Source organism: Phocoena phocoena, chromosome 14 (assembly GCF_963924675.1).
Source record: "Phocoena phocoena chromosome 14, mPhoPho1.1, whole genome shotgun sequence".
In the NCBI taxonomy this organism is placed as follows: domain Eukaryota; kingdom Metazoa; phylum Chordata; class Mammalia; order Artiodactyla; family Phocoenidae; genus Phocoena; species Phocoena phocoena.
Genome location: NC_089232.1, coordinates 69,096,511 through 69,105,554, shown reverse-complemented (window position 1 = coordinate 69,105,554; position 9,044 = coordinate 69,096,511). Strand labels below are relative to the sequence as shown.

The 9,044-nt window shown below is 54.2% G+C and overlaps 1 protein-coding gene and 2 non-coding genes across 3 annotated transcripts; all 3 read left to right on the top strand.

Moving 5' to 3' along the window:
* The first annotated feature begins 449 nt into the window (after positions 1–449).
* TRNAY-GUA (transfer RNA tyrosine (anticodon GUA)) lies at positions 450–540 on the top strand. Its single transcript is given in 2 exon segments — positions 450–486; positions 505–540. It is a non-coding gene; the product is annotated as a tRNA-Tyr (tRNA).
* Positions 541–895: 355 nt separating this feature from the next.
* TRNAA-AGC (transfer RNA alanine (anticodon AGC)) lies at positions 896–968 on the top strand. Its single transcript has one exon. It is a non-coding gene; the product is annotated as a tRNA-Ala (tRNA).
* Positions 969–1,347: 379 nt separating this feature from the next.
* Positions 1,348–8,804, top strand: AGBL5 (AGBL carboxypeptidase 5). Its single transcript, XM_065891026.1, has 11 exons — positions 1,348–1,484; positions 2,605–2,865; positions 3,116–3,287; positions 3,609–3,772; positions 4,351–4,528; positions 4,794–4,972; positions 5,382–5,838; positions 6,342–6,511; positions 6,841–6,976; positions 7,628–7,830; positions 8,459–8,804. The coding sequence occupies exons 2-11, from the start codon at positions 2,651–2,653 to the stop codon at positions 8,736–8,738; spliced, it is 2,154 nt and encodes a 717-aa protein (XP_065747098.1). The 5' UTR covers positions 1,348–1,484; positions 2,605–2,650; the 3' UTR covers positions 8,739–8,804.
* The last annotated feature ends 240 nt before the right edge of the window (positions 8,805–9,044 follow it).

Sequence of the window (9,044 nt, the reverse complement as noted above, 5' to 3'; positions counted from 1 at the left end):
GGAGCGGAAATAGCGAACGTAAGCGGTCGGCTTTGCAAACCCAGCGGGCGCCGGGCGATTGTAGAGCACGTGTGCGTAGCCGCCCGGCCGGAGAAATGCGGCCCATAAGTCAGGGTTGTGGGCCAGGTCTCGAAGTGTCCGCAGTCCTGTAAGAAACCACAGCTGGTGGGGGCGGGGGGGCGGTATTGTTTTGTAAAAAGCAAGGAAACGGAAAGGAAACTGTATTGCCCGTGTTTCCTTCGTCCAGGGTTGGAAAGCGGGTCCTTTGGCAGCGCCCTTTGCTCACATTTCTGTCTCCGGGTTCCTCTGTTCTGTGCACCCTGGAGGAGCTCGGCCCCGGGGAGTTCCTTTAGAGGGTGGGGGCCAGGCCACGCTAAAATTACTGAGACCCTGGAGTGAGGTCTTCGTAAGTATTAGAGGAACGACGGCAACTGCTTCTAGCAGCGGGGCCTTCGATAGCTCAGTTGGTAGAGCGGAGGACTGTAGTGGAGGTAAGCTACGGCAATCCTTAGGTCGCTGGTTCGATTCCGGCTCGAAGGACTTCGTCTGATCTTTTTAGCTTCCACTCCTTCCGAGGAGAAAAGCTTACCTAGAAGCCGGCTGTGAGTTGCGTACGCACTGCAGATGTTCCGTGAAACGTATATGCAGTAAATAGTGAGGGTATGGGTACGCCCTCTTGGGGGTTACATGCAAAGGAATGTTAACCTGTGCTTTTAAGTGAGGCTTATTATTGCTTATGTGTAATTATTATATGTCTGCTTTTAAAAATCTTGCCCCTGGTCCCACTGCACTTGAGTGCTAAGCTAAATGAATGTTCTAAATTACGGTCGGTTCACTGGTCAGTGGACACCCCAGAACAACCTGTAAGGCAAAAAGAAAGAAGCCAACAGCGGTCGGGGGATTAGCTCAAATGGTAGAGCGCTCGCTTAGCATGCGAGAGGTAGCGGGATCGATGCCCGCATCCTCCACTCGGTTTTTGGCCCGGGCACTGGAGGATCCCCGAACCGCGGGAGAGTGGCTGAAGCCGGTGGGTGTTTTGTAATACACAGAGCAGTACCGTAGGCAGTTGTTGGCTTCACACACTGTCTTTTTATTTTGCAGGTGAGTCTTTTCCAGTGTCCTTCTTGGTCACTTCGTCTTTTCCTCCTCCCGGTGGGCAGGCCGTTAACCGTCTTCTGAGAAGACGCGGGCGGAACCCTCCCGCCGGGCCCGCAGGTCGAGCCCCCAAACAGTACGGGCTCAGGTACCCGCTAAACGTGCGAGGGAACCCCGGCGTGCTGGCCAATGGCAGCGAGCCTTACTGGGCGGGTAGCCAGCTGTCCCCGCGGCCAATAGGCGTGAGACTTCTTGTTTCCCGGCAGAGCGGGGTCCCGGCACCACGGCGCTCGGGTTTTGTTTGGGCCCTGGGTGGAGGGCCCGGGTGCCGGGGCCCAGGTGGCGCCTCGCTAGCGGGAGAGGGAGCGGGATCACCGGCCCGGAGAGAGGTGAGGGGCTCTGCGTGGAGTGCGGGCCCCGGCCCCGCCCCCTTCTCAGCCCCCCGCGGCCCGGAGCCCCTCTGGAATCCCACCCCGCCCCGCCCCTCGCTCGGGGTGCCCCAGGCCGCACGCCCGCTCCTGTGGCCTCGCCTGTTACCCGCTACGCCCCGCCTTCCTACCCTCCCGCGAGTGTGAGTCCGCCCAGAACCGTCCCAAGCCAACAAACCCCACTCTGGCCGGGACAGTCTCGGTCCTTGTGTGAGGGTCCTTCAGAGTTGTGGGTCGAGAAGCCATCCCCCTGTCCCCAAGTAGGTCTCTATCGGCCACTTTATTTTAGGGATGCTCAGAACACCCATAACTACCAGGGTAGCTTTTTCAGGGGCCTCACTGCTTACAGGACTGGGGGTGAGGGGGTGGAATAGACCCGTACCCTAACTGGGTTTGAGCTGTAGTCTCCAGGTGAGCAGATGGCTTCTGACCAGTTTCCTTTGGCTTGGCAAAGGCCACCCGTCTAGTTTTCCTCCCTGATAGGTATGGGGTAATAACAAAACAAGTAAGAACCAGCCCTTCCAGGGCTCAGGGGAGCAACAGAAAACTGCCTGGTCAGTACTTGTGAGGACGGAGGAGTGGAGAGAGGAAGCTGCCCGTCCAAAGTTAGAAGCTTGGTTCTCTCAACTCTGCTCTTCTCCAGAGTAGGGAGCCAGTCTAGGAATCAGAGATCCAGAACGGCCCATCTCTCAAGATGGCCACATGTGGTGGTGGGTGTATCTTGGCTAGGTTTGGGCAATCTGACCTCTCTAGCTTCTATAATCTTTGGGCTGCAAAGAAACTTAGAGTCTAGTGTTTCTCAGCATACTTAAGCCACTGAGTATTTCATTTTGGAATCGCCAAGCTGTGGTAAAATTGGGTCCTTTGAGGTCAGTTATAACCCTTAGTGTGGGGACAGAATACTGCTTATTCTTGGCCTTTGCTGGAAGCCCACTTCTACCTTTTTTTTTTTTTTAAGGCGGAGAGAGACTCTTGTTTCTTAGGGCACTCCCTAAGAGCAGCTCTCATTCACCCAGAGATACTCAAAGAACGTGTTTTCATTTTTCTTCCCTCTCCTCCCTACCCCACCATTTTTCCCCAGCTCTCAGGGCCTGAGTGGGGCAGAAGGATGCTTTCCCAGCCCCACCATGGAGCTGCGCTGTGGGGGATTGCTGTTCAGTTCTCGCTTTGATTCAGGGAACCTAGCCCACGTGGAGAAGGTGGAATCTGTGTCTAGTGATGGGGAAGGAGTAGTGGGTGGTGCCTCAGCCTCCACCAGCAGCACTGCCTCTTCCCCTGACTATGAGTTCAACGTGTGGACCCGACCAGACTGTGCTGAAACAGAATTCGAGAATGGGAACAGGTAAGAGGAGAGTAATGGAGGGTGGAAGAAGGAAGAGAGGCTGACCCCACACCCGTGCTTCAGTTAGCCCTTTGACTGAGAGTTCGTGCCAGCACACTACCCTTCCCCTCCCACTCCCCCTTCCTCTCCCTCCCTCCCTCTCTCCCTGCCAAGTAGTCCTTTCCCAGTTTGGCTTGCTCCAGCTCTCCCACATAGCTCCTCTCCAACCCTCCCATGTAGAATGACCTGTCTCTCCTACTCTGGCCCTCAGGTCATGGTTCTACTTCAGTGTCCGGGGAGGAACTCCAGGGAAACTCATCAAGATCAACGTCATGAACATGAACAAGCAAAGCAAGCTGTATTCCCAGGGCATGGCCCCCTTTGTGCGCACACTGCCCACCCGGCCACGCTGGGAACGCATTCGAGACCGGCCCACCTTTGAGGTAAGTTCTCCATGAGGAGGATGGACAGACTTGGGTGCTAAAGCAGATGAGGAAAAGGAAAGAGGAGTCCCTTTGATACAGCGTGCTAGGCAGGCGGGACACCAGGTTTTGGTACCAGCGTCCCTCTGGCGCCAGCTGGAGTCCAAGATAAGCCCCTGCCTCGGGAAGCCTAGAAGGATCTGGCTGTCACGTGGAGTTTCAGAGGGAGGGACAGTGGTAAAAGTGATGAGGGTGTGAGGTCAGTTCCTGGTGACCCCAGTAGGATCTTAGTTCTGATGCCGATGGCATGTTGCCCCTCTCTCTTCCTCCTCTGCTCCTCAGATGACAGAGACGCAGTTTGTGTTATCCTTTGTTCACCGTTTCGTGGAAAGCCGTGGGGCCACCACCTTCTTCGCCTTCTGCTACCCCTTCTCCTACAGTGACTGCCAGGATTTGCTAAACCAGCTGGACCAGCGCTTTCTGGAGAACCACCCTACCCATAGCAGGTGCCAGCCACATTCTTACTCCTGTCATGCAGTCCTGGACCACACAGCACCTCTGCTACTCCTGGAACTTACCCTAAGAGCCCTGAAACAAAACCTCATCTGTTCTTTTCTCTGTACAGAATGTGGGATTTGGGGTACCTCTGACAGATGTTTCTGTGTGACCTTGATCTTGGCATTACCACCGCTCCACTCCACTTATCCACCTGCCTACTTCAAGCCTCTTAGTATCTCAGCTCCCGTCAGTTACCCAGAATTTCGCCAGCACTGCCATTGCTCAGCACACATTTGTTGTTCTCCTGCCCCAACAGAGGCCAACTCTCTGTGTCTATGCAAAGTAGTCTATCCTAGGGCACCATAAACCGGGGAAAAAAATAATAAGTTTATCCTGTCCTGTTCCCTGCATTCTGGCAATGCAGACCCACCCAAATCCTCAGCCTCATTTAAAACTGGGAGGGACTGTAAAGCCCCAAAGGTTAGGGTGAAGTACCAGATCCTACAAATCCTGGGCTCATGACAAGGCCCACCTGTTGGTAGGACTTCAGGGACTTCTCCTGGCTTAATGACTTGTACCTCTACAGCCCCCTAGATACCATCTATTACCACCGGGAGACCCTTTGCTACTCTCTGGATGGACTTCGTGTAGATCTGCTAACGATCAGTTCCTGCCATGGGCTTCGAGAAGATCGAGAGCCCCGCCTAGAGCAGCTATTTCCTGATGCCAGCACACCCCGACCATTCCGTTTCACAGGCAAGAGGGTGAGTAGAAATAGCATAAAGGTAGTACCTTGGCCTTTGCCCAGCTCCAGGCACTGCTGGTGGCTTAAGGCCGTGTTATTCCGCAGCCCCGTGGACACGGCCTCAGCCTGCATGCCGAGGCAAGTGTGACGGCTCCTACTTCATTTGCAAACTCAGCCAGCTGGAAGTCCAGTGGCTGCTTCCACCTCATCCCACCACCATCCCCACATGGTGACCGCAGAATATAGAGCAACTGACCTAATAATTGCTCTCCTCTCCACCTCAGATATTCTTCCTAAGCAGCAGGGTACACCCTGGGGAGACTCCATCTAGCTTTGTCTTCAATGGCTTTCTGGACTTCATCCTTCGACCTGACGATCCTCGGGCCCAAACCCTACGTCGCCTCTTTGTCTTTAAGCTGATTCCCATGTTAAACCCCGATGGCGTAGTCCGGGGCCACTACCGGTAAGCAGCGTCCCCAGCCCGCCTGGATTGTTCCCAGTCCCCTCACGCCCTGCATCTCAGTGGAAGACTATCAGCCTCTCATCTAACGTCTGTGTTCCCAGTCCTCTTGCACCCTAACAAGGGCAGGTTCATGTGATCATCCAGTGACCTGAGAAGGAGTGTCCCATCTAGTGGCACTCTCTAGGAGAAGAGCCGGAATGCCCAGGTCCAGCTGAGCCGAGGGAGCTGTCTTTTAGGGTCCTGTGGGAGGGCTGACAGCTGGCCACGGAGGGGGCCTGCCTCAGTTCTTTCTCTCCTAACACACCCTCAGCCTCTCGTGTCACAAGTCAAGTCTCCTTTTCATCTACTCTAGTGCCTCCTTCGCTGGCCCAGCCCTCTAGACCCTGCTTTGGTCCTTGTTTCCCTACAGCACAGACTCGCGTGGAGTGAATCTGAACCGTCAGTACCTGAAGCCTGATGCAGTCCTGCACCCAGCCGTCTACGGGGCTAAAGCTGTGCTTCTCTACCACCACGTGCACTCCCGTCTGAACTCCCAGAGTCCCTCTGAGCACCAGCGCAGTCCCCATCTCCCTCCTGATGCTCCCCTTTCCGACCTTGAGAAAGCCAACAATCTCCAAAATGAAGCTCGCCTTGGGCACTCGTCTGACAGGAGGAACCCTGAGGCCTGGACACAGACCGAGCCAGCAGAGCCGAAGCACCACAGCGTGTGGATTATGCCACAACAGTCCACTGAGGCTGAGCATCCAGACCCCGACACCATCCCCCCCAAAGAGAGTGGTGTTGCTTACTACGTGGACCTGCATGGACATGCTTCTAAAAGGGGCTGCTTCATGTATGGAAACAGCTTTAGTGACGAGAACACCCAGGTAGGAATCCACAGGTGGTCATGTGAGTGTGGGACGTGTTGCAGGTTAGGAAATAAAGGTCAGGCCACAAATGCAGGGAAGGGGGCCTTCCGGCAGGAAAGCCTGGGGCTGCAAGAGGTGCACTACCCTGAGCGAGCTCCAGAGAGCCAAGAAGGGGCAGCACTGGGCCCCTCACGTCTCAGTTGTTACGTCATGACCTCTGAATGAGGGTCAAGCCGTCGGCATCCTAGTCTTTTCTAGGGTTTGGGAAACCAGGGGAGGAGGAGAATTTCGCATTATTGGAGAGAAGAAGGGCTTAAAAAGAGGTAGAATCGTACCTTTCCAACACCTAGAAATATTGTCAAACATTCAGTGAGAATTTACAAACACTGACTACTGCCGGTGGTTCGGAAGGTGTCTGCTGTGTTTAAGGCACATGGCCGCATGCTTGGCATCTCTTCCTTGTCCGAATCCCTTCTTGCTCTGTCTCTCCTTCTGAGTTGCCTTTTTCCTCGCCCAAACAGGTGGAAAATATGCTGTATCCAAAGCTCATCTCCTTGAACTCAGCCCACTTTGACTTCCAGGGCTGCAATTTCTCAGAGAAGAACATGTATGCCCGAGACCGCAGAGATGGCCAGTCTAAAGAGGGAAGCGGCCGGGTTGCAATCTACAAAGCCTCAGGGATAATCCACAGGTTGGGTGGAAATTGAGATACAGTTGATGAAATAGCTTCCCAAAGAAAACAATACCCAGTCGAGGGCGTTCAAGGGGCAGGGATAGCCGAAGTCTTCTCAAAGGACAGATTCACAATTAGTGTTACTGTCTTTAGTCTGGGACACTAAAGGTCCCTTTTGGGGACCTTCTTAGGTATATAATAAAGTGCTAAGGTCAATTTCTAGTTGCTGGGGATTAGCACTTTCTCTCTGTGTATATTTTTTCCCAAATGATTATCTCATAGACCACCTAGTCTGTCCCCCCACGGTTCTGTCCAGATTCTGTCTGATAAATGTCTCTGTGTCTTAGCTACACACTTGAATGCAACTACAACACTGGACGCTCAGTAAACAGTATCCCTGCCGCCTGCCATGACAACGGACGCGCCAGTCCCCCTCCCCTGCCGGCCTTCCCCTCCAGATACACTGTGGAACAGTTTGAGCAGGTATGCATGCAGGGGATGAGTGGGGAAAAGGGAAACCGCAACGTCTGGAAAGGCCCTCACTCTTGCTACCTGACTCTAAGGTCCTCTGAGGAGAGGCGCACCACTATCGCTGCCTCATCTCTCAACTACCGTGGTTGTCTTCCTCGGTTAACAGGCGCAGGCCTCTGACTGTAAGAGTACTGAGAGGATGAGTGGGCACTATTCTGACCTCCCCCCAGCCCCGCCATAGAGAACCCCTGAGCTTGTCTTCCTCCTTCTATTGCATTTGTTCACTACTGACCTAAAAGTACCCCCTCTGCAGAGGTACCTGACGATCCTGGTGTCCTAGGGCACATAAGAGGTGTAGAAAGAGCTGTGGGTTATAGAAGAGATCCCAGTGCCTTCTCCTGCTGGGAGAACTCCTGCCTGGTGCCAGCCAGAAAGCCCACCTGCCCCTGCTCGTAATGGATGAGGGCCGCAGATGGGCAACAGTTTAGGGAATAGCTCTAAATCCACTTGGGATAAACAGCCTGAGCACAAAAGTGGGGCTACTCATTGAGCAAACGTGAGGCGGGCCTCTCCTTCCCTTCCACTGTGCTGTGCACCCCAAACCAACACAGCACCCTAGGTTGGAAGACCAAGACACTGAGCCAAACCAGACTCTCCCCACAGGTGGGACGAGCTATGGCCATTGCAGCTCTGGACATGGCAGAGTGCAATCCATGGCCCCGAATTGTGCTGTCAGAGCATAACAGCCTCACGAACCTCCGGGCCTGGATGCTAAAACACGTGCGCAGCAGTCGAGGCCTGAGCGCTACTGTGAACACGGGTGTCAACAAGAAGAGAGGCTCTCGAACTCCACCCAAAAGTAACAAGTAAGGCCAGCAGGGTGGAAGGGAGAAAAGCTGTGAAAGTGGAACAGGGCTCTAGAGCGAGGAGTTCCAAGGAATTTGTGTGATTCCCAACTTCCAGAAGGACCACATGGTGAATATTTCCAGGGTAAACTTAAATTAGTAAGATCAGTGCATTTTTTGGAGAATGGGATCCTCTTCCCTTTTACCTGGAGCTGCATACTTCCCAGATATCGGGAAAGCAGGCTAGGGGATTCCCTGCTCCAGAGCCCTGCACAAATCAAATACAGTTCGGGTGCGGGTGGGGGCAAGTCTCAGCTTCCAGTGGTTCTGAATGACTGAGGGGTCCAAGGGCAGCACCAAGGCATTAAAGGGGAATTCGCTGGGAGTTAAAGCTGCCCAGGGACAGCCCTTATGGCTCTTAGCGTATTGTCTGCAGGAGCGCGTTATGTGTGAACAAGGGCTCCCAGGCATCCTGAGATGCCCCAGGTTAGGTGCCTTATCCATGGACGTAAATCCCTCCCTGCTCCCTTGGAATGAGTCCCTGTGCCTTTTCACTCCAGAGGTGATGCTTTACTGAGCATCAGACCATGGGGAAAGGCTTGCAACAACCTCCCTGGCCCAGGGTTAACTGGCATCTGCTTCTTTGCAGTGGACTGCCTGTTTCCTGCTCTGAAAATACCTTGAGCTGTGCGCGAAGTTTTAGCACTGGCACAAGTGCTGGTGGTAGCAGCGGCAGTCAACAAAATTCTCCACAGATGAAGAACTCCCTCAGCTTTCCTTTTCATGGCAGCCGGCCTGCAGGGCTGCCAGGCCTGGGCTCCAGCACCCAAAAGGTCAGCCACCGGGTGCTGGGCCCCGTCAGAGGTAAGCTAGTCTGGGAGCCCCTGCAACAGGTGTTCACCTGTTTGGGGCATTGCTGGGGGAAGTGAGAGCTTGAAGATACACACTTGGCCTGGGACCAAGGGGTGAATCAATAAAATTAGTATATAGCAGAATCTACAGCCTCTTCTGCGACCTTGGTGTTCCCTGCGGCACGAGCTCCAGACGGTACCGTGTGTGGCATAGGCGGGAGTCCGCGGTATCTGGGTCTCAGCAACTGCTGGGAGGCAGGAAAGTTTCCAAGGAAGAAACACTGGCTAGAGCAGGGTCACACTGAGACATGGAGCCTCCACGTCAAGGACAGGGTCGGTCTTGTTGGGAGCAACATAAGGAGATGTCCTCACAATCCAAATCGC

Bases quoted from the DNA above. Each gene is read 5' to 3' on its own strand.
- AGBL5 (XM_065891026.1), top strand. From the start codon at position 2,651: ATGGAGCTGCGCTGTGGGGGATTGCTGTTCAGTTCTCGCTTTGATTCA. The intron at 4,973-5,381 runs GTAAGCAGCGTC...GTTTCCCTACAG, and splicing joins GTAGTCCGGGGCCACTACCG to CACAGACTCGCGTGGAGTGA. The intron at 6,977-7,627 runs GTATGCATGCAG...CTCTCCCCACAG, and splicing joins CTGTGGAACAGTTTGAGCAG to GTGGGACGAGCTATGGCCAT.